General features: G+C 39.1%; 1 protein-coding gene across 1 annotated transcript in view; it reads left to right on the top strand.

Moving 5' to 3' along the window:
- The window catches only part of LOC139763918 (zwei Ig domain protein zig-8-like), a 247546-nt gene that overhangs the window by 183188 nt on the left and 38188 nt on the right, over window positions 1-26170 (top strand). Inside the window, exon 3 of the mRNA XM_071690362.1 lies at window positions 12917-13086. Within this exon, the coding sequence (XP_071546463.1) occupies window positions 12917-13086 (170 nt within the window). The remainder of the gene's footprint in view (window positions 1-12916; window positions 13087-26170) is intronic.

The following is a 26170-nucleotide window of genomic DNA, read 5'->3' as shown; positions in this document are numbered from 1 at the left end:
TTAATTATCTATTATGCATCTTCAGTTGAATTCAGTGAGTGAATATGATACCATATTTCTCCTCGAGTTCGACTACACCATTCAACCGGTTCCACTGACAACAACCAAACAATTGCTTCACAACCTTAACTGCGAGACTTCGATTTCGGACCGAACAGTGGCAGGTGGGTATGCTCCACCCGAGAACGTCTGGACCATGATTCTTCTCAGTGTTTTTGTTACGACGAAAACCGAATACCAAAAGAACCACTACCTTTAACTGTTTCGATAGTTTTCCCTTGATGGATGGTAAGAAAAGGATCCTTCGATGATAACCTTAACAATACAACAGTGGTGCTCGTTGGCTTGTGCTAATACCGAAGCTACAGACGAGCCTGATCGCGCCTACATTCCGCAGCCTCAAGTCCAAACATGAAAGATAAGATATATGTCACTCGTATATTTCCCATATTTGTTTAATCATACAATTAGGTTACATGTGTCTGCTTCGTTTATTAATTGAAAGAATATTATCCATCCATTATATAATCAATGTTAGAAGCAATGAAAAACGTTTTTCTATCGAATGTAAGGCATGTGTACGTGTGATGAGAGAGGAGATGCGATTGGTTTTCTCGTCGCGGTGAATGTAGGTTTGTCGGCAGGTGGTGTGTGATGTCTTCCATGGTGGTTAACATTTCTGTTTATGGAATGCGGGTTGTTAGAGAGGTACATGCAAATAGTTATTTTGGAAAGAGGGCGGCAAGTATGAATTCTGTTGGGGATGAGAGCAGCTTGGGAAGTGTGTCCGTTTTGTTCGTCGATGATACCGCGTGTGGCCTGATTCATGTGAAAACTGCCAGAACTGGGACCTGAGTTTGATAAAGTTGTATGAAAAGAAGAAAAATTAAGAGTTAAATGTAATAAGAGAAAGGTTATTAGGTACACAGTTGGTTTGAGGGTCAAGTCAATATGAGGTGAGTTTGAATGGAAAAAACTGGAGAAGAGTGAAGTGTTTTAGGATATCTGGGAGTGGCTCTGCAGCGATGGACCATGGAAGCGCGGAAGTTGGATCATAGGTGGGGGAGAGGGCGATAATTCTGGGGGCCTTGAAAGAATGTGTGGAAGTCGAGAACATTATCTCGGGAAAACCAAAAAAGGGTTTTTTGTTTGAAGGAATAGTGTTCCAACAAAAGTTGTATGGTTGCGAGGGTGGGCTATGGGTAAAAGTTTTGCGCAGGAGGGTGGATGTGCTAGAAATGAGATGTTTGAGGACAATGTGTGGTGTGAGGTGGTTTGATCGAGTAAGTAATGTAAGGGTAAGAGAGATGTGTGGAAATAAAAAGAGTGTGGTTGAGAGAGCAGAAGAGGGTGTTTTGAAATGGTCTGGGCACATGGAGAGAATGAGTGAGGAAAGATTGACCAAGAGGATATATGTGTCGGAGGTGGAAGGAACGAGGAGAAGTGGGAGACCAAATTGAAGGTGGAAAGATGGAGTGAAAAAGATTTTAAGTGATCGGGGCCTGAACATGAAGGAGGGTGAAAGGCGGGCAAGGAATAGAATGAACTGATCGATGTGGTATACCGGGGTCGACGTGCTGTCAATGGATTGAATCAGGGCATGTGAAGCGTCTTGGGTAAACCATGGAAAGTTGTGTGGGGCCTGGATGTGGAAAGGGAGCTGTGGTTTCGGAGACTGAGTGTGAGCGAATGGGGCCTTTGTTGTCTTTTCCTGGCGCTGCCTCGCGCACATGAGGGGGAGGGGGATGTTATTCCGTGTGTGGTGGAGTGGCGATAGGGGTGAGTGTGGGCAGACAATGTGAATTATGTGCATGTGTGTATATATGTGTGTCTGTGTGTATATAAGTGTGTACGTTGGGATGTGTGGGTGTGTATGTTTGCGTCTGTGGACGTGTGTGTGTGTGCATGTGTGTGGGGGTGGGTTGGGCCATTTCTTTCGTCTGTTTCCTTGCGCTACCTCGCAGGCGCGAGAGACAGCGACAAAGCAAAATAGATATATATATATATATATATATATATATATATATATATATATACAATAAATATATACAATATTGTATATATATATATATATATATATATACTATATATATATACTATATTATATATATATATATATATATATATATATATATATATATATATATATATATATATATATACAATAAAGTGTATATGAACGCGCACCTTTATAGAATATACAAAGCTCCATCAGCCAGGATTGAACCTGGTACCCCTTGTGCAAGAAGCAGACTTTATTCGTATTCATATAACTCCGCGTTGTACAGTCAGGTTCGGTAAAACGCTCTCAGCTGGCTATGTGTTCTGTTCGGAAACAACCGATAGACCCCGTTGCTCACCATAGTGAGACGAAGGGTATTCGAGTAGTTAGTATTTCGAATAGTTGTTTCCTATTATACAGTCCCTTAGCCTAGCGGTTAGCAGGCCTGCCTCTTGCACAAGGGGTCCCAGGTTCGATCCTGGCTGATGGAGCTTTGTATGTTCTAGGAAGGTGCGCGTTCATATACACTTTATTCGTATATATATATATATATATATATACATATAATCTTAGCATTCATTACGTCTGACGGTAACTTATTCCAGTGCTCAACTCACCTATAAGAAAAGAAGCTTCTTCCCACGTTCGTATTTCATCTTTTAGCTTTGAGTTCTGTTCCATTTGTTCTAGTAACAGTATTATCTTGTATTTCGAAAAGATTTTCATGATTACTTTATCGAACTTGTTCAGAATTTTGAACTCTTGGATTAAGTTCCCAGTCAGTTTACGTTTTTTTAAGGGGGAAGAGATCCAATCGTTTTAGCTTCTCTTTGTAAGCCAGATAGAATTCTAAGGGATGGCATCAATTTTGTCGCACGTCTCTGTACTTGCTCTAATTATTCCTTTTCTATAGTCTGGGGACCAAAACTGGACTGCATAATCAAGGTGTGGTCTTACTAGAGAATTATAAAGTGTGAAAATTGTTTCTGGTTTCTTGTAATCTAAGTTCTTAACTATGAAACCTAATATTTGTTTGCCTTTCTTACTTGCAGCTTGACATTGTTTAGTGTACTTCAGATTGTTGTTAATGACAACTCCAAGGTCCTTTTCTTCATTTACTTTAGTTAGAGAGTTTAATCCTACACGCTGCTTTCTTCCAGTAAGCCAGCCTCTGATCCATATACTGAGTTCTTCACCTATTCCGTGTGCTTTGAGTTTAGGTAAAAGTCGCTTGTGAGGTACTTAATCGAAAGACTTTTGGAAATCTGAATTTACTACATAGACAGTACGTTTTCGTCCCAATTCCGATAAATAACATTAAAAATTCCAACAAATTTGTCAGGCAGGATCTTTTATTGTGGAAACCGTGTTGGTTGTCCGATATGATTTTGTGTTCTAGAAACGTGACAGTATCATCTCTTTCCATTTTTTCCATCGTTTCACTTAGCACTGACGTAAGGCTAATTAGCGGTAGTTTAAACACTTTTTGTCTCTTTTTTCATATATGGGAGTAACATTTGTTGATGGTTGAGAGTGTTGATTACGCACTCCTGCAGTTGTTTCATGGACTGTTGTCATGTTGCTCGTACCTAAACATCACATTAGTGGCAAGACCAGCTCGTGATGGGATGTAATATTGGCGTGCCTCCCATGTCCAGACACCACTAAGTGAAAGCGCCGGCTTGTGGCGCCGTGGGATGTTGACATGTCCCAGGTCAATAACATTACCAGGCGATGCTGCATCGTCGTATATTCATTAGTGTTACAGGGAGAACATAACAAGAGACACTAGAGAGTTAGAATACCCACAGAATACCAGTGGTACAGCTGCTGGAGCTTGATCTAATATCCCTGTAACGACTTGGGCTGGTAATTCTTTTTCCAAGGATCACATACGACCAGTGATTTAATAGGAATAAAATGACATACGACCAGTGATCTAATGGGCAGTGTTGAGGCAACTTATCAATCACGGTTATTACAGAAACAATTCATTAATCACGCTCGGTGGTATCAACTCGTATCCTCGTATGTTAGGGTATCACATCAACGATGACTGTGTGAACCAAGAACCAAGTAGCGCGCATTGATTTTCAGATTAGATGAGAGAGAGAGAGAGAGAGAGAGAGAGAGAGAGAGAGAGAGAGAGAGAGAGAGAGAGAGAGAGAGAGAGAGAGAGAGAGAGAGAGAGAGTTACACAGACATAGACCATTGATATCCAAGGTTCACACGAGGTGTCTGGCCTTAACACTACTTGAAATATTAAAAAATAATGCAGTCCCCTTAAAAGTAGTGGAGGAAAAGAATAGTATACAAAGGCCCTCTCTCCGTCCTCCCTCCGCTCCCTCCGGCAACACGCCAGACGGAAGGCAGATACAAAAGACACTTTGTAAGAATGATAACCCTACAAGAAATCTTTTATAGGAAAGTCATAAAGTAGAATGAACATGAATATGTCACGCATCCCATCACCAACGACTTGCTTCCAGTAAGTTTTTGTTATAATGACAATAGTAAGGAGAAACTTAAGCTACACCCTCTCGGCTAACCATTTCTGTATCATTCAAGATGTTGAAGAATGTTACAATAATTCCTACTCACTCTTTCAAAGCAGGTGACACGGGTTAATCAATGATAGTGTGTTACCGCAGCAAGGCCAGGGAGAGATCAGTGGTTGAGAAGGTAGCATAATAAACCACCAAGTTACGAGCAAAGATTAGATGAATTATTCAGTTTCTTAGAATGACAAGATAGAAAAAGCTCAATTTTGAATATATCAAGGTGTTGCTCAGAACAACGTTTTTCTGGGAGCTTATTCCATGCATCAGTAACATCGTCGGTAAAAACATATTTTGTGTAATCCGGATTAGATAAGTGACCTGTAAGGTTTAGTTCATTTTGTCTTGTTGGTAGTGACGGCGCTACTGTAAAGAAAATTTCAATGTTGGCGTTATTGAATCCTTTAAGTATTTCAAAACATTCTATCAATTTGCCTCGAAGACGCCTCTTGGTTAAGAAGAACAAGTTTAATTCTCTCAATGTGTCCTTATATGGTTTGTTATGGAAGAAAGGAACCAATTTACTTGCTCTTCGCTGCACTACCTTCAATTTAAGAACATTTTTGTTTGAGTGGAGGTCCCAAAACTGAGCTACATATTGAAGGTATGGTCTAATTAGACTCAGGCATGGTAGCAATATCATATCCTTGTTTTTCAATGAAAAGTTTGTATCAATACATCATAACGTCTCATTTGCTTTCTTGGCAGCTTCCTTATAATGTTGGGAGAATCTGAAGTTGTTGGAGACAGGGACCCCGTGATCCCTAACACTAGGGGCGTCCTTTATCTTGTGATCCATCAGTTCATAATCGAATTTTTCATCGAGGTTCCCGACTTGCGACTGCTGACATTTATTGACGTTAAATGACATTTAACATTTGGACACGAGGTTATTCACTCCTACGTCATTATCGTTAATATAAATGATGAAAAGTAGAAGTCCAGGGAAAGATCCCTGTGAGACCCCAATAGTAACGGAGGACCTCGGTGATGGTTCACCATTCATTACTGCTCAGCTTCCTATTACGTAACCAGGCTTCTATACAATTTCCTGTGCGACAGTTAGTCTCCAAGACCCGGATTTTATGCATCAATTTAGCGTGGGGGACTTTGTCGGATGCTTTCTGGAACTTATTAGATATTAAGATCTATTGCTTTTCTCTTGTCTTGTGTGTTGAATAATTTATGATTGTTCTAGGAGGTTTGTACGACAAGATCTGGGCCTTCTAAAACCATGTTGTATATCATTGATCAGACTGTGTTATTCTAGGTAGGTACAATTTAGCTTATCATAATCTACTCCAGAAGTCTCTCTACAATTGATGGTGATTATCAGGTAATTCGCGGCTTCCCTTTTTGAATAGGGGAATGACGTCTGCCAGTCTCCGGTCTGCGGGACTATTCCACCCTAAAGAAATTACTTGAAAGTATAGGTTAACAGTTTGGCAGTTTCGTGTCTCACGTTGTTAATTACTCGTTGATAGAAACGATTGGCACCTGGGCTTTTATTAGTCTTCACCTTATTATAGCTGTGTAAGTACTTCTCTAACTGTGACGGTGAATTCTGGTATCGTGTGTGTGCTGTTCATCACTGTCTCGAAATTCGTGTCACAGCTTCAGGGTTGTTGATATGCTTTTGTCATCCACGTTCGGGACCCTATCTGCGTTTACTAAGGGTCTTATCCCACTTCTTATATGTTTTTTTATTATCGATGTATCTATGAATCTTATCGGTTCTCTATTACTGACTCTTGCAATACTGACTGTGCACCTACTGTTGGCTTGTTTGGAGAGAGAGAGAGAGAGAGAGAGAGAGAGAGAGAGAGAGAGAGAGAGAGAGAGAGAGAGAGAGAGAGAGGGAGATAGAGAGAGAGAGAGAGAGACAAACAGAGAGAGAGACAGAGAGAGAGAGATGGGTAATATAATATAACATTTGCATTCATAAGAAGACAACCATACCACACAACCATACCACAGTCTGCATTGTGACAAAATGTTTTTGAAATTCATTTTTGCTCAGCCATATCATTTCCTTCGTAGCACATATGTCTGTAAAGACCGAACGATTCAGATGAGATATACGACGATGGACATCGAAAACTGACATGCCCGCCCAACTTTTGGTTATCAAATTTGTTTGGGGAATGTATTCCTAAATGACTCTATCAGAAAATGTAAAAGTGACCTTATGTTGCCGAAGTACATCGCTACTAAACACAAGCACAGTATGATACTCTTGTTTTAATCTATTTGGCTTCATAGCCAAAAGTTTGGTTGTCTGTAGTGTCCTGAAATGTGAAATGACACTGATTCTACATACGGGAGCAAGATGAGGGCAATGAGACGTAACCTATTGTTCATCATCTTAGACCTACCGTCATATATATTAAAGGTTTCATGTTAGAGGATTATTTTCTACCCGTATTGTCACTGCCTAGATCCACAATCAACCCTATTTCAGTCTGGTAAACAATGTCACACCTTACAGTCTGTCAGATCTGTTGGTGTCCAGATTCTAATACTGTCATAACTCCTGGTCTCTCCGACAAACTCAACCATGCTCTTCTTATTGTGAGACGTCTCTCTTACCCTATCATCTCTCATTCGATTAAAAGAAAGATTTTTAAACACAAAAGTGAAATTAGATTAACGCAGAGTTTTACCTCAGCGTTGAGGCCTAAAATCAATAAATGTGTCTAGCTTCATCATAGTGGCAACATACAGTATAAACATACAGTATATATGTTGCCAGTCTCACTATTCTATTTAGGTTGGAAGGGGACAGGTGAAATGTGAGCCTGAGCGCAATGATGTTCTGCTTATTGTAATGGCAACTATCTCCATCCTTCTTTCATGGCGGTTCGTTGTCCACTTGGGCTTTATAATGATGGATTATTATTCGTCAGGTGACATGTTGAGGGTTAAATGTTTTCATCTGCATTCTGTTTTCGTTTATATACTTCGATGAAACAAATTGCTCTGGAGATGATTTGTTTGAATTTGTTAACATACATGGACTTCTATCTTCTCTTGTAACGATTGACGTCCTTGGGCAATGTAACTTACTATAACATGTGACGTCCTAATAGACTCGTCAGTGCATGACCTGAGGTGCGAGGTCATCCTGACACGATGCCTGTGACTCTTCGCTACGCAGTTTGTGGCGTCCTACTGTAGTTACGAGGAACTCGGATGTGTTGGACATGTCTCCTGTCATTCCATTCGAATATCACAGGAAGATGACAGTGCCACTCAGCTGAAGGTGTTAACACCACGGTCCTATTTAATGAATGATGATATGTTTATTTTCATCCTAAAATTATACCAGCCAGCAAACATCTGAGTTTCACGGTTTGGGATGTCAAAAACATAAAAACTTTCAGATTTGCTCACCGCTGCCGAACTGGGTCTTTAAATTTTATAACGAAGAAATTAGATATCTATTACTTCATCTTCAGTTGAAATTCAGTGAGTGAATATGATGACCATATTCTCCTCGAGTTCTGACTCACCATTCAACCGGTTACACTTACAAAAACCAAACAATTGTCACAACCTTAACTTTCGATACCAACGATTTCTGACCGAAACAGTTGCAGGTGGGGTTGCTCCACCACGATACGTGACCATGATTTCGTCAGTGTTTGTGTTACGACGAAAACCGAATACCAAAAGACACTAACCTTTAACTTGTCGATTTTTTTCCCTTGGAGGGATGGTAAGAAGAGGATGCCTCGATGATAACTTAACAATACAACAGTGATGCTCGTTGGGTCTGTGTTAATACCGAGAGCTACAGACGGGCCTGATCGCCTACATCCGCTGCCTCACGTCAACATGAAGATAGATAAATGTCTCGTATATTCCTCATTTTGTTTACATACAATTAGGTTACATGTGTGCTTCGTTTATTAACTGAAAGATATTATCCATCATTATATATCATTGTTAGAAGCAGTGAAAAGTTTTTATCGAGGATGTAAGGCATGTGTACGTGTAGGAAGAGAGGAGAGTGATTGGTTCTCGGTGAATGTAGGTTTGCGGCAGGGGTGTGTGATGTCTCCATGGTTGTTTAATTTGTTTATGGATGGGGTTGTTAGGGAGGTAAATGCAAGAGTTTTGGAAAGAGGGGCAAGTATGAAGTCTGTTAGGGATGAGAGAGCTTGGGAAGTGAGTCAGTTGTTGTTCGCTGATGATACAGCGCTGGTGGCTGATTCATGTGAGAAACTGCAGAAGCTGGTGACTGAGTTTGGTAAAGTGTGTGGAAGAAGAAAGTTAAGAGTAAATGTGAATAAGAGCAAGGTTATTAGGTACAGTAGGGTTGAGGGTCAAGTCAATTGGGAGGTGAGTTTGAATGGAGAAAAACTGGAGGAAGTGAAGTGTTTTAGATATCTGGGAGTGGATCTGGCAGCGGATGGAACCATGGAAGCGGAAGTGGATCATAGGGTGGGGGAGGGGGCGAAAATTCTGGGGGCCTTGAAGAATGTGTGGAAGTCGAGAACATTATCTCGGAGAGCAAAAATGGGTATCTTTGAAGGAATAGTGGTTCCAACAATGTTGTATGGTTGCGAGGCGTGGGCTATGGATAGAGTTGTGCGCAGGAGGATGGATGTGCTGGAAATGAGATGTTTGAGGACAATGTGTGGTGTGAGGTGGTTTGATCGAGTGAGTAACGTAAGGGTAAGAGAGATGTGTGGAAATAAAAAGAGCGTGGTTGAGAGAGCAGAAGAGGGTGTTTTGAAGTGGTTTGGGCACATGGAGAGAATGAGTGAGGAAAGATTGACCAAGAGGATATATGTGTCGGAGGTGGAGGGAACGAGGAGAAGAGGGAGACCAAATTGGAGGTGGAAAGATGTAGTGAAAAAGATTTTGTGTGATCGGGGCCTGAACATGCAGGAGGGTGAAAGGAGGGTAAGGAATAGAGTGAATTGGAGCGATGTGGTATACCGGGGTTGACGTGCTGTCAGTGGATTGAATCAAGGCATGTGAAGCGTCTGGGGTAAACCATGGAAAGTTGTGTAGGTATGTATATTTGCGTGTGTGGACGTATGTATATACATGTGTATGGGGGGGGGGGTTGGGCCATTTCTTTCGTCTGTTTCCTTGCGCTACCTCGCAAACGCGGGAGACAGCGACAAAGTATAATAAAAAAAATAAAAATAATATATATATATATATATATATATATATATATATATATATATATATATATATATATATATATATATATATATATATATATATATATATATATATATACATATATATATATATATATATATATATATATATATATATATATATATATATATATATATATATATATATATATATATATACGTATATATATATATATATATATTTCTTTCATACTATTCGCCATTTCCCGCATTAGCGAGGTAGCATTAAGAACAGAGGACTGGACCTTTGAGGGAATATCCTCACCTGGACCCCTGCTCTGTTCCTTCTTTTGAAAAAAAAGAAAAAGAGAGGGGAGGATTATATATATATATATATATATATATATATATATATATATATATATATATATATATATATATATATACATATATATATATATATATATGTATATATATATATATATATATATATATATATATATATATATATATATATATATATATTTATATATATATATATATATATATCTTTTTTTTTTCTTTCATACTATTCGCCATTCCCATGTTAGCGAGGTAGCGTTAAGTACAGAGGACTGAGCCTTTGAGGGATTATCCTCACCTGGCCCCCTTCTCTGTTCCTTCTTTTGGAAAATTAAAAAAACGAGAGGGAGAGGATTTCCAGCCCCCACTCCCTCCCCTTTTAGTTGCCTTCTACAACTCGCAGGGAATACGTGGGAAGTATTCTTTCTCCCCTATCCCCAGCTAGAGACTGAGTGTGAACGAATATGGCCCCCGTTGTCCCCTCCCTGCGCTACCCCGCGCACATGTGGGGGGGAGGGGGCCGTCACCTCATGCGCGGCGGGGCGGCGACGGGAACGAATAAGGGCAGACAGCATGAACCATGTACATGTGCATACATATATATATATATTTTCTTTTCTTTCATACTATTCGCCATTTCCCACGATAGCGAGGTAGCGTTAAGAACAGAGGACTGGGTCTTTGAGGGAATATCCTCACCTTGCCCTCTTCTCTGTTCCTTCTTTTGGAAAAAAAAAAAAATATATATATATATATGCAAATGTTCTCAAACAACAAATACCGAAATGAAAAGATCAAACACAGAGCATACACATAAACATCCGTAGTTGACATGCCTGACCTACATTTTCACTTGCAGCTAACATATCAAGCCAAGATACTACTCTGTGGGTTGTTAGACAAGTCTACACTCTTCCCCACAGCTAACGAGCCATCCCTACACTATCACGTGAAGTAAAGATCCTATGGCTACACTTTCACCCTAATAGAGACATGTCAGAGTCACAGTCTCAACTAGGACATACCAGTCATACGCTGAATAGAGATATGCCGCATTAGCACAGTCAATAGAGACATGTCAGAGTCACACTCTCAGTAGTCACATACCTTACCTTATGTCTCACTTATTAGAGATATACCAAGGTTACGATCCCTCACCTTACAGCTGAAAGGGTATGTTGTCTCCTATACCAATGTAGTAGAAGGCCTAACGCAAATGTTAATGATCATTTGAGAGAGGAAAAAGGTAATGAGAGAGGAGTTTTCCTTACCACTGAGTCATCAGTTGGATTCATTACAGGGTTAAAGTAACTCGAGGAACACTAGAATCAGACTAAGCCAACACAGGGCCAGGGTGACCTTCGTGTGAAACACAGCATACTCTGAGCAGATCATCCTTCCATAAGCAGCAGAGCTACAGCCGTATATAAGTGTCTTAGATCCAGCATTATTAACAAGAGTCTCTCGTCCTCTTACCCGCATACCACAGTGGAAATGGAAGATATCTCGCCCTCACCAAATGTATAAATGTCTTGTCCTTGCTAGTACTCATCTAGTTAGTCCGGGCAATTCATCAGAGAACGACGTAAGGAACTGCCTTGTAGATAACAATGACTCCAACATAAAACAAAAAGCAGAGGAACTGAGCATTTGTTTCAGCAGTGTTGTCCACACACTGGCGAGTGGGTAATGGACCACAACCACTGAGAGAGCAAAAATTGTTTTATAAGTGCGTAAAAAAGATAGGTCGTTCGTAATAGAAATGTTTTCGAAAATAACTCTGTTTACCAAGATGAAAGACTAACACTAGTATAGCTGCGGTGTTGTCATGAGACTCCAGCCCGAGTGATGAAAGGATGAAAGGAATACCTTACTTCATCCACAGAGGAAAATAAACTTCATTAAGAGCAATGGCATCAGCCATTATCATATTCGAACAATGGTTGTATCTAAGGAGTTACTGTGTGATGCTGTACGTTATAGCAGAGTGTGAGGGCAGTTGAGGCGCTAAAATGAATATCCATAATTACTTCCATTTAGGTGTTCAGAGGTTCATCTCAGCGCCACACGTCGGGAGGGTAACCCAGTAAGGGTTTAATTTCCAGAGCAGAGATGTGAACCTGTTAATTGCCTGGCTTTTGAGTATACACATTTCCTCAGTTTATTTGCGACAGCCATCTACTGTTAACAGCAAGATGTCCTGTGTAAAATCTTCCCCAGATGTGAAGACCGTGACACATCTCTGTAGACATACTTTACCCACACCCTGGTCCACATTTTCCTCCCTTACCCTCTTCTATATTATCAGTTTTTTGTAATCTCAACTCCCACACATTTCACTGACTCATTCTTAATTTCCTGCTTTATTTCATACACAGTCGTATCACCAGGGAACTTTACCCTTCACCTCTGACTCAGCTCATTCAGGTCGTCATCTCACGAAATCTCTTCATTATGGTTGTATGGCTCTTGAAGTTTCACACGGTCAGAACTTGACAGAGTTTTATCTTCTTAAGGCATCTAAAATCTCCAGGAATTCACCTCGTGCAAGTAGAATGAATATGAATATACCAGCTACTATGCTCAAATACACAAGACTAGGTCTTAAAATGCCAATATATTTTCAGTCCACTGGATTTTCTATCAGGTTTTGATCATTATATGTAATGAATGTCACACTTTGCATTCCATAATGCAAATACAAAATACTTAATATTCTATCTAGCAATGAAAATTGCCTTCGCATACACCAGTTGGTAATTATCATCTTTAAATAGATCATATTTCCAATAGTCTTGTAAGAGTATTTGTCTTCTGTTTTTCATTTGATACTGTAACATATGGTCTTTACCAAACATCAACATTGGTGTTTAATATCATATTCTGTGGTACAGGTTTGTGGACCCCTGACCCGCGAGTGCTACTGGGGCCATACGAGGAGGAAGCTCCCCGAAGACTAACTAATGCTCGCTTCCTAACTGCCAACAACACCTTAACTACCGTCCAGGTCGGCGCCTCCGCCGCACTCCGCTGCCAGATCAACGATGTAGCAGAGCATGAAACGGTAAGAAAAGCTGATCATTATTACTAGTGGGGTCCCGGGTTCGATCCTAGCTGTTTGAGGCTTGTATGTTCTATATATATATATATATATATATATATATATATATATATATATATATATATATATATATATATATATATATATATATATATATATATATATATATATATATATAGAGAGAGAGAGAGAGAGAGAGAGAGAGAGAGAGAGAGAGGAAAGAGAGAGAGCTACATAGTTAGATCAACAAAGCAAAGAGATAAACAGGTACATGAGTAAATGTTTCAAACGCACCGTTCTGCCTTCGCTCATATCGCAGAAAATTTAATCAGTAAAGTTTGCGGTGACGATGATATATAAGGAAAATCTATTATCGTTATTGATACTAGATCATTGATATTATCATGAGCAATCATCAGAAATTATACCATGCATTGTGGCACATTAGAAAATGTTCGAATCATTTCCTCTGATTGAATTATCAAATGGTACTGTACTGGCAGCTGTAAATCAAACTGCAGGTAGTAAAGCCTGATATTGCCTTAATTATGCAATATTACTTTAGTAAAAATAATCACCCATAAACATGTGTGTCATCACATGTGGCACAGATGAACTGCGTCACATTTGCTGGTAGTTGCTATGCACTGCCTACCAGAGATACATAAAGTACATTATCAAGTGATCGCATTCATTTTTTCAACGGGATATATTTTGTGTCCTGCAGCCTGGAGGATGTTTCTATGGCGACAATATTTATGCAGAAGCCATCATAAGACTAATTTTGGGATAACTAACACAATGGTTGCGTGTATATAAGCCATCCCCTTCTTTTCAACAACAGGTTAGTGACAGTTACTGAGAGCCAACCATGGAGTCAGTTAAAGGAAATGACCCAAAAACCCGTCATTAGTCTTTTATTTGGAGAGGATGAAGTTTTACTATACTATGAGTTGTATTGTACACCATGGATGATATGAGCATGGTAATCACCATTACCGATCAGAGCTGCATCAGCGTTAGAGTGGCAGGCTGGTAACTTTATCAACAACAGCTGCCTTCCCTGAACTCAAAACATTGATCATGTAGAGAGCAGTTTTCCTCTTGGGTATTGTCTTCATCATTCAACACACCTCTATAGCAAGAGGTCAGCGTCACTTTAGCTGGCAATATACAGAGCTTGTTACAGTTAGGCAGATGTTCCTTAGATAACTATTTGGTCCTGGCCTCAGGGGATACGAGCAGTGGTTGTGTCCTGGACCCAGGAGGCACATCACTTGTAACCTCTACAATCCACCTAACACTTTATACACTAACACAACGTTTTCTTGAGTGCTGCCAATATAATACGGAGCACTATGTACGTTAATTTCTTGTGTAATGTTAGCACAAAATGCCTTTCCCTTACAGCACGCTGTACACGACGTTCTCTTGCGTAACATAACAATAAGATTTTGTGTCATATATACTGTACTATATATACTAACTTTAAGTTCAGAACCAATATGCGAACATAGTAAGACCTACAACCCAACATAAGCATCCAAAAGAAAAACTTACCTTCTTTTCCAAGATTTTTTCTATGGAAATTTCATTTGGTTTGAAATAACTTTCCTATACTTGAATTCATCCCTTCCAACTCACCCTGATTAAACTAGATGTGGTTAATATATGTGCCACTGGACCACCACTGGAGCCCTGGTACTGTTGTCAAAAACCTCAAACATACGGTGGGACACTCGAAAAGAGTAATTATAATTATTCCATTATCACAGTGCAGAGTAAATTTCAATGGCTCTCTTCGTTAAAATTTCAATGGTGTCACACCATCCGCTGCAGGAACATTAACAACAAACTCAAGCATCAGTTTGTGCCTCCACCATCCTACACACATATACACATTTTAGTCAATTTTCCAGCACCCACCCCTCAGCTCCTGCACACTCCAGGTAATTGAACGACCCACACAGCATACAATACCGGAACGGTTAATGAACGTCCCCTGATGTTACCAAGGAAAAATAGAATCATGTGATATTCCGAATTAATACCATTACAAAGTCCTCCATCGCGGATGGAAGGCAACATTTTCTTATTTTGATTATCTTCTTAAGGAAATGATATGATTTATCGATTTCAAAAAAGTCAGTAACATTGCCTTCAAAGATGATAATCAAATCTGCTTGAAAACAACTGCTTTATCCACATGAACACGATGTAAACAGACCCAATATAACATTTTCTGGGGACGGATCAAACAAATGGACCTCCCGTCCGTTCAAGAAAACATGCATCTTATTTCCAGTGTGGCAAAATAAACAAAACGTTTTACATGAAGAACACAGCCCTTCATAATTATTCACTTCTATGTTCATGCTTCCGTTCTCAAACACAGTACAACATTACATATGATCAAAATTCAACGACCTGTTATTCATCTGTGAAATACTTAAATCCTTAACAATGACCGCTACTTTTTTATGGTCTACTTCATTGCGTCGCAGCCGTACAAACACTACAATTCTGTCATATATTCATCCTACATGGCCACAGTATACTTAAAGACTTTCATTCGCGCGCTCCCAGTTCCATGTATAGTGAATGGCTTAATTATTTCTAATCCTCTTATATCTGACCTTTCTGGACCAAGGTATACACAGCACAGTTAAGGAAAAGATATCATCTGACACTCTTATACAACATCGGTCATAACAGGGTCTCCTCCATACCTGTATCACATGTAATCATTTTCTCCTCCGCTTTTAATGTTCGTGTTGGATGAATATACTTTTGTTGACTGTATACAAATTGGTTCGTCAACATACCCACCACAATCATGGAAAACTGTCCATCAGTAATTCTTTTAAAAGCAACAAGCTTTGTCTGCTTTGTCTGTTTTGTCTGTTTACTGACTCATACAAATTTTTCTAATTACATTCCAAGAACATGTCTTAAGATTGGACCAAAAATCATGACTTTCAGGAAGGAATTTCTGAACGTATTATGGGAAATGACTGTCAACAGTGAAAAATGTTGAGCAATGTTAGACGTAGACCCGAAGGACGGCTGTCTTAGATTCAGTCTCTCCTTAATGGTAATTTCTGGTAAATCTGCACCTGTTTTCTTTGGAACACTTGATATAAGATTATCTCCGAGCATTCATAGAAACTCTTAAATGCTGTTTAATTTTCTTAAAACCGTGAACTATTTCCTAAATCAGCTCTGATCTGGATGTGGAAAATCATATAACATGTATGGATTGATTAAAGATCTTAATAAGCATGAAATATATCGAAAACATAAACTTTGAGTTTTCCTACAGTGTTCTTTTACACTAAAGTCATTTTCTATTGAAATGATGATATATCAGAAAAGTAAATAGTGCATTCGTTATATTTAGCGCAAAGGGAAAACATACACTCTTTTTCTTTTTATTTTCAATGAACGTTACAAGAATTCCACCCTCTGGTCATAAACATTAACTTACATAGTGTAATTATAGGGGTGCACATAACAGCACTGAGGGAGTATAACATATGATATAGACCAGGGGAGCCGACAGTAAATGTATGAAGTACAAACATATTACCAATGATCAGAGGCAGTGGTTTGGGGGACACTACAAATTGAATGACATTGGAACACGCCATGTACGGAACAAATTTTGAAATATGTCATAAACATAGATGAAGGTTCCTTATGTTAACTGGCTATGTTTGATAAAAGTATTAGAGTACAGGACTATCAGATCGTCTCTATCACTGGTGTGGGAGAAACTAAGACCAAATGTGGTTAAAGACAAGTAACAATATCCTTCACAAAATCAGAAAAGTAAAATTTGATTTTTTCATTTCCATATTTTGTTAAGTATATCCAAGCTCATTTGGCCCACATATTTGTTTGATTTCAGACAAGGAGTATCTCTGCTCTCAAACTGATGAAAATTAACCACAGAAACTACACAGACCCTGATATATATACCACAGACCGACAACTTCACGAGGTTATCCATCAACTTGTTACTCTGTGAATATATCCTGAGTTATATCATTCCATGGTGATAAGTTTGAGATTTATGCGCGGGACTAAAGAAATCATTAAGTATAAGTTTTACCTGCAAGATTGATAGAAGTCAAAACCTTACAAGCAGTAAAAGGATCTAAAGATCTAAAGATATCACATAATATGCTATACACTAGCATAGTACCCCAGAATCCTCGACCTGTAAGTAATTAATGATCGTGAGGTGAATTCTGTTCTTAATTTGTCTTGTAAACAATATGATCACTTAAGTGCAAGAGACAAATGACCACACTTATGAACATTGGTATTTATTGTAATATACATTATCATTCATATCAAATATCTATGAATCATTTAAGAAATGGTAAAGTCTAATAGTTTTGGATATACAATGCAAAACGAAGAATCGAGTTACTTACAGTATATCAGAAAAACTCGACTCAAAGATCTATAATTTGCACAAGAAGGCCTTTGACTGCGCCACTCACCATTAGGCGTCAGTACAGTACTAAAACTCATTCTTTCTGCCTTAAATCAAGACTTTTGTCCACAACTGGAAACTTTGATATCAAAGGCATAATACCACCTGATATATGTTTATCAAAGACGACATGGACGAGTTTAGTATGGACACCGTTGTGTACAGGTCAGCGTAGCCGACCGTGATGCATTCACGGGCCACCAGGGTTGGAGCGTATAGATTCGAAACCTGGTTGTTACTGTCGGTCCTAAGTCAAACCAGCCGTTCATCCTCGTCTAAGAGTTAGTCGATAAACTGAGTACTTGGTTGGCTAAGATATATATACTGTTATATACATAATAGCGTTGATAAGATGGCCTTGATTAGGGCATTCATTTGCCTTTGCCGTCTCAGATAACATAAATTAGGCACTATTTGATATCTCAAAACTAATATGTTGCATATACACTTTGAAAACATGCTTCCGTCTCTAGATAAGGCTTTAGTTTGTCAATGTGAAGCATCGTTGCCACCATTCTGTTCTGTCTTGGAAAACTTCGTCTTTTCGCAGGCCGTTCAACCTTCAGATTCCATCCATCGTTAAGTTTTCATTGATGTTATCATTTCATCTTTTATTCTTTAGTGATAATGTAACCAAAATGTCATGCCATCACATCTTATTTGATATATTACAAAAAATTTACATAATTTGCTCAAATTTCGGGCATATCGAACGGCAAACTAAATACAAAATTACAAGCAGATCCCTTTCATTACTTGGAGCATGACTGTGAGAATAAGCACTGTGTATTCTGTTGTAGCTTTCAACTCATTTAACAAATTATTGATTTACTTGTGGAGTGATTATCCTCTCCCTCTTTTCGAGTCAACAGTCGGGTCCCAGGGTTCTCTCTTGTATCTTGCCCTCATTATCTTTTTCATCAACAATTTTCTTTCTATCTTTCTTTAGAATATTGCCAAACACACTTATACGCACCTGTTTCAACACTGAATACCTTACTTTTTTCAAAGCTGCTTCGCCTTCTCTTCCCCACTGTACATCTTTTCTCGACAGAACCCTCTCTGTAAACTAAAATTTGGACAGAATATCCCGGTGGGGTGGCTGATATCTACATTCAACGCCTTAAGAAATCCTTTTCCTCCTATTTCTCTTTCATAAATTCCTCAAACCTTCTCCATTTCTTATGAAGGTTCCATAATTTCACACCTTACAATAAGTTTCTTGATATCACTGTAACGTCTACATTGTTTTAGAAACCACACATCACTCCAACTTCCTAGAACACTTCTATGAAACGGAATTCTGTTTAGCTTCCTTTGCTTGGCTGTTCCAGTTAAAGAACTGAATATTTCTCTCACTGAGAACTACTGTCACAACTGACGAGGTTTTTGTCATGATTAAACATATTCTAAAGTAACCCAACTTATGAATTCTCCCAAACTCACCTGAAAACTTTACCCACTCTCCCTTCCTTTCACTGTTGCTCTTCTTTCCCTCTTCAGTAGATATCACTTCTGGTCTTGCTCTTGAGGACCGGCTTCTTACATGCCTCAGTAATCATCTGGACATCTTAGTGCACGATAAGCCACTACGTCATATGATTACCATGCAGCTGTTGACAATTTGAGGATGGGCCGGCGTGATATTAATCTCTTTCCGTACACCGCTAAACTTTGAAACTTCTTGTCTCCTCGCACTTCTCCAAACAGTGCCGGCTGACCCCTTTTCAAAACGCTAGTTTTCGGCTTCCTTAAAAGATCTTCAATTCTTTTCTTGTCTCCGCACTTCTACATTTCCTTGGCCCTTAAATCAATGAAGGTCTGGCATCGTTGAAGACTTTTATCCTGCGTTATTTAGCAGTAGTTACCCTGTTAAATACTTTTGATGTCCTGAGTGTGGCATGGAAGGATAGAGGAAGAAGCAAACTCTCTGCTCCTCTCTTGTGGTTTTATGATAAGTTAATCATACATAAACACCGGATTATTAAGCTATATAGGCATTGAGAAACAACAGAACAGGCAATTATTTGTTATCAAGTAAATGCACATGATGTATATCGATATTAGCGAGAAAAAAATATGTTTTCTATGATTTTAACATTCATTTGAAGGTCTTAATCAAAGGTAGATTGCAATGGGCATTGGCTTGCAAAGTAACAGATAACTGACTGTATGACACAATAATATATCATGAAAAATAGTTATATTTCTGAGGGTCGTTATCATGGACAAAATGGTCTCAACCTTGCCATTGGTCCATGCCCGCTACTTGCTGATTATTAGTGATAATCATTTATACGTGGGTTTATTGGCTTCAATGGCTTTATTTACATACCATATTACCGGAAAGCAGTATCTGTAGCAGATTACATTAACCAGGTCCACTGTAATCAATAATACGATTAAGGTATGGGAGAGGTCACCTTCTTTCATGTAACGTAATGACCTACTGTTCACTGTTTCATATATGAGGAGGATGTATCACAGAAGAACTACTTTACCTGGAAGCTTAATTATTGATGATATTAAATACCATCATTTTTGGGGGGGCTTTCACAGGTAGGTGCTAAGCAGAGATGGTACGTATTCAAGTTTATCATTTTTAAAATTGCCAGTGAGTTGATGGATAGACACCTTTACAGTCTACTTTTATTGTGTGAGGTAATCGGTCAATAGCCAGGTTGACGAGTGGTTCACACTGCGATTGATGGACTTTTGGACCATATTCTCACACAATTAGTGGTTTTCCTGTCTAACTAGGTTCAATTGACATTCTCTGCTAATAACTGAGTGACATCACTGAGCGGTAGCGACTTACCAACTTAATAACACTCTCAGGCTGGCCAGCCAGTCTGTTTGCCGGTGTTATAATTCGAAAATCTTAACCAGGACAGACAATACAAAAATCCAAGAACCCTTTTGCTTTACAAGCGAACAAAGTCTTCGTCCATGCTCTATTAACTTGAATTACAAAAGGTAACAAAGAATGTTTGTATCGCCAGATGATACTTATGATTGCTGATGCCTAATTTCGTAATTATCGACGTAACTAAGATTATGAATCGTAATAGATTTCTCTAAGTTGAACATAAGATTCGTAGTTGTATGATATATATGATATCATGTTTACAACACTCATGTCATTCAGAACAGTTTTCCTAATCTAAGCACTCATGCTTACCCATCAGTGAAATGATGCTTTCACCTCTGGCAGTTTGTTTACATAAAGATATTACACGCAGCATCCCACACTACATACAGCACTGTGCTCTCTCATCTATTTTCCGCTTAACTTGATATTCCCTGCGTATCCAGGAGAGATATGAGGCTCTGTTTTTAGGTACATGCGAGCATGAAATGCTGACATTCTTAAAGTGCAACAATATCATTCACATATACTCAAGTCATTATCAGTAAAATCTTTTCATTTACAGGTCATGGATGAATTGCGTTTTCAGTATTATAAAGTAAAAATTCCAGTTCATAATGAAATTATTTTGTCGTTACTGGAAAAAAAGGACAACAAAATAATGCCGCATGTAAACAATGGAATGCGAAAAAAAATATGGGTCACATCAGGAGAGCATCAACAGGAGAAAGAGGAATCGTTCTCTCTTCATTTATCACCAAAGGTATTCCTATCTGTTTACCAGAATGATTAACTTTACTTCAGTCAGACAGTTGTGGCTCGTCGTTGGCAGGAGAGACCTCTACTAATTCACCATTGTAATGAAGAGAGAGAGAGAGAGAGAGAGAGAGAGAGAGAGAGAGAGAGAGAGAGAATAATTAGACAGTGGCAGCATGTGCCTCTGGCTGTCTCTACCCTGCTGGTGTTGTCACTTTTCATGTTCATATGATCCACCTCATTCTGCCTCGGCTGGTGATGTGACTAATACAACACCTCGTCGCGTTACCACCTACATTGATTGTGCTGTCCCTCTTGCTGCTTCTGTTGTTGCCATGGCAATATCAATCACATCAGCACATACATATGACGTATTTTGTTACTAGAATGCAAACAGACTTCTACACTCTCCATGTTGCAATTAGTTTTATCTTTTTAATTTTCATCATTCATTGTGTGCCGTGTTTCACTGCGTCCGGAGTTTGTATTAGCTTCAGAAACACAAACATACAGTTTCTTTAATCAGGGATTATGCTGAAGCCATTTTTGTTCGATACACACACACACACACACACACACACACACACACACACACACACACACACACACACAAGCCAACTTCCGTGGTGTGTCGGTGGTTATAACTGCAACCTATGAAACTTAAGGGACTGTGTTTGAATTCCTAAAGGACACAGATGACACAGGGCCAAACAATTTTTTCTCACGATGTGTTATCAGATACAGACCGTCTTGTTGTGGATATGGTTCGGTCGTTGCCCTCGTGAAACACTACAGCTCTTGTAGGGCCAATTAATCAAATTACCCAGATTCATAGAACATCTCATGCTATGTAGAATTTCCACAGGTGGCATATGTAACGAACATTTGGGAAATCAAGTTTCAATGCTTAGAACAGATGGGAAATGTTAATGAGTCGGGTCATCCACGTCTGTAATACTAAAACTGTAATTTTCCCCAGCGGAATAGCGGGGGTAGTTTTAACAGATGAGATGTGGAGGTGCCATTACCTGGGCCTCATTAGCACAGCAGTTATTGCCCAGGCAGCACTAGCAATAACAAGGACACGAGTGGAGAAATCTTACCAGTACCAAATGGGAACGGAGATAATCCGAAGTGTAACTAAGAAAGTAATTCTCTTGTAAGAAGGAGGGATACGTTTGACTGTGAGACAGAAAAGGATGAAGGAGAAATAGAGAGGGGAGGAGAAACTTTAGATGTATCAACAGCGAAGCACAGACACCTCGCTAGTATGATGTCAGGACCTGAATATAGATAGATGGACCACGCGTGGAAATAGAATTCGTACTATGAATAACAACAGGTGAAGAAAGCATGGTTGTAGGATGTACCAGCATCTGAATATCATGCAGCAGTATATACGTGAGCTTTACCTCATGCACTGACTTACTGAGTGAGATATAAAGAGATGGAAGATTATCTTCATAGAGCATTATCTAAATATAATATCCCATCCTATAAAGTAAAAGCGACTGTCAACCCAAGTTATGAACCATAAGATCTCATTATAATTCACTGTCCTAGAAATTCTCATTCTGTGGAGGCCAATTATAACTAGTGACAGAAAATGGTATATCAAACGTGCCCAAATATACCCAAAGTTGAAAGTCTAAACTACACAATATCTATACACTTAAAAATAGCAATGATTTAGTCTGTTCATGGATTTGTCAGCTTGTCTATCTCTTATATAGCCTAAGGAATGAATAGAATCATTTCTCAAAAGAAACAGAACTGGTACACTGGAGAGACTGGAAAACGAAGGATTCGTCTTGACCCGCATGCACAGCGTATTGGAATAGCCTTCGGTTAGCCACTTCTGTCTACTATGAATACTAGTGTATCTGAGACAGAAAAGCGCCTGACCAATATGACCGAAAGAGGCAGAGTTGCAAGAGTTCTGGTGAGCGGTACGTGAAGCAGAGTGAGATTAACGAATCATCTAGGAGCCTCCCCTCGACCATTTACCGTGCGGAGAGGACACCCAAAGTCAGCCCGTAAGAAAGTGGCAAACAGCAAGATGGTGAAAGATCCTATGCCTGCGAGAGAGGCAGGTAGCTGGTATGGGAATACAAATGCGCCTGATACCTATGTGGGGAGAACCTCAGAAAATACGGTGGTGTTGAAGAGTTCAGGAAACAACAGAAGAAACGTTTGTAACCACAATGATTTTTCGTTCAAAATTGTTTAGAGACAGTGGGGCCTATATATATATATATATATATATATATATATATATATATATATATATATATATATATATATATATATATATATATATATATACATATATGTGTGTGTGTCGAGACGACGATCATATACTATACTCATAAAAACTCTCTCGTTATCAGTCAACATCGATTTCAGAATGAAGATCAAGGCAAGTTTATGTTTGAAAAGGGAGTGAACGTTTCATCTTTCCGACCTCTACCACATATGGGTCATGGGAAGGGCGCTACTGGCAGAAACAGAATTTATTCTTATGACAGAGAAAAAGAATTTATTTAGGGTGTAGGTCCACTAGCCTAACTGAGACTGATTAGAAAATAAAAATCTATTAAAGGATGATAATTTATTTGGTGTGCAGCAGATGAAAAGAAGAAAATGATATATATATATATATATATATATATATATATATATATCATTTATTTATTTATTTTGCTTTGTCGCTGTCTCTCGCGTTTGCGAGGTAGCGCAAGGAAACAGACGAAAGAAATGGCCCAACCCACCCCCATGCACATGTATATACATACACGTCCACACACGCAAATATACATACCTATACATCTCAATGTACACATATATATACACAGACAGACACATACATATATACCCATGCACACAATTCACACAGTCTACCTTTATTCATTCCCATCGCCACCTCGCCGCACATGGAATACCATCCCCCTCCCCCCTCATGTGTGCGAGGTAGCACTAGGAAAAGGCAACAAAGGCCCCATTCGTTCACACTCAGTCTCTAGCTGTCATGCAATAATGCCCGAAACCACAGCTCCCTTTACACATCCAGGCCCCACACAACTTTCCATGGTTTACCTCAGACGCTTCACATGCCCTGATTTAATCCACTGACAGCACGTCAACCCCGGTATACCACATCGATCCAATTCACTCTATTCCTTGCCCGCCTTTCACCCTCCTGCATGTTCAGGCCCCGATCACTCAAAATCTTTTTCACTCCATCTTTCCATCTCCAATTTGGTCTCCCACTTCTCCTCGTTCCCTCCACCTCCGACACCTCTTGGTCAATCTTTCCTCACTCATTCTCTCCATGTGCCCAAACCATTTCAAAACACCCTCTTCTGCTCTCTCAACCACACTCTTTTTATTTCCACACATCTCTCTTACCCTTAGATTACTTACTCGATCAAACCAAATCACACCACACATTGTCCTCAAACATCTCATTTCCAGCACATCCACCCTCCTGCGCACAACTCAATCCATAGCCCACGATTAGCAACCATACAACATTGTTGGAACCACTATTCCTTCAAACATACCCATTTTTGCTTTCCGAGATAATGTTCTCGACTTCCACACATTCTTCAAGGCTCCCAGGATTTTCGCCCCCTCCCCCACCCTATGATTCACTTCCGCTTCCATGGTTCCATCCGCTGCCAGATCCACTCCCAGATATCTAAAACACTTTACTTCCTCCAATTTTTCTCCATTTAAACTTACCTCCCAATTGACTTGACCCTCAACCCTACTGTACCTAATTACCTTGCTCTTATTCACATTTACTCTTAACTTTCTTCTTTCACACACTTTACCAAACTCAGTCACCAGTTTCTGCAGTTTCTCACATGAATGAGCCACCAGCGCTGTATCATCAGCGAACAACTGACTCACTTCCCAAGCTCTCTCATTCACAACAGACTTCATACTTGCCCCTCTTTCCAAAACTCTTGGATTCACCTCCCTAACAACCCCATCCATAAACAAATTAAACAACCGTGGAGACATCACACACCCCTGCCGCAAACCTACATTCACTGAGAACCAATCACTTTCCTCTCTTCCTACACGTACACATGCCTTACATCCTCGATAAAAACTTTTCACTGCTTCTAACAACTTGCCTCCCACACTATATATTCTTAATACCTTCCACAGAGCATCTCTATCAACTGTATCATATGCCTTCTCCAGATCCATAAATGCTACATACAAATCCATTAGCTTTTCTAAGTATTTCTCACATACATTCTTCAAAGCAAACACCTGATCCACACATCCTCTACCACTTCTGAAACCACACTGCTCTTCCCCAATCTGATGCTCTGTACATGCCTTCACCCTCTCAATCAATACCCTCACATATATATATATATATATATATATATATATATATATATATATATATATATATATATATATATATATATATATATATATATATATATATATATATATATATATATATAAAATATATATATATATGTAGAGAGAGAGAGAGAGAGAGAGAGAGAGAGAGAGAGGATACTGAGTATATAAAAAAGATGATTACAAATCATGTAGTATGCACCAAATCAGGCCAATCTTAACATGAGTCAAACAGGAATTTGTAGCAGCTATTGTTAGACTGTCAACACATGGCTGGATGAAGCTGAAGTATATGTTATGGGACGTCCTGGCCGGTATCTTAGTACTAAGGGTGGTTTGTTTGTTAGGATGAATGATAGCAATTCGAAAGCTAGACAAGGTAATTGCAAAAGCCATATCATAGTTGATGGTTTACAGGTGAAGGGACTTGGTAAGACTGGAGAATGTTGAACTAGCGTACTAACACCGATAAGTATTAGAAAGCTTCATTTCTTCATATATTTTCACCTTTTCTCTGTTTCTTCCTTGTAATTTTTTCACCTAATGCCTAGCATTAGTGAGAACTGTTG

The sequence above is a fragment of the Panulirus ornatus genome, chromosome 3, assembly GCF_036320965.1.
Source record: "Panulirus ornatus isolate Po-2019 chromosome 3, ASM3632096v1, whole genome shotgun sequence".
Lineage (NCBI taxonomy): Eukaryota > Metazoa > Arthropoda > Malacostraca > Decapoda > Palinuridae > Panulirus > Panulirus ornatus.
This window is presented reverse-complemented; position numbering and strand designations above follow the sequence as displayed.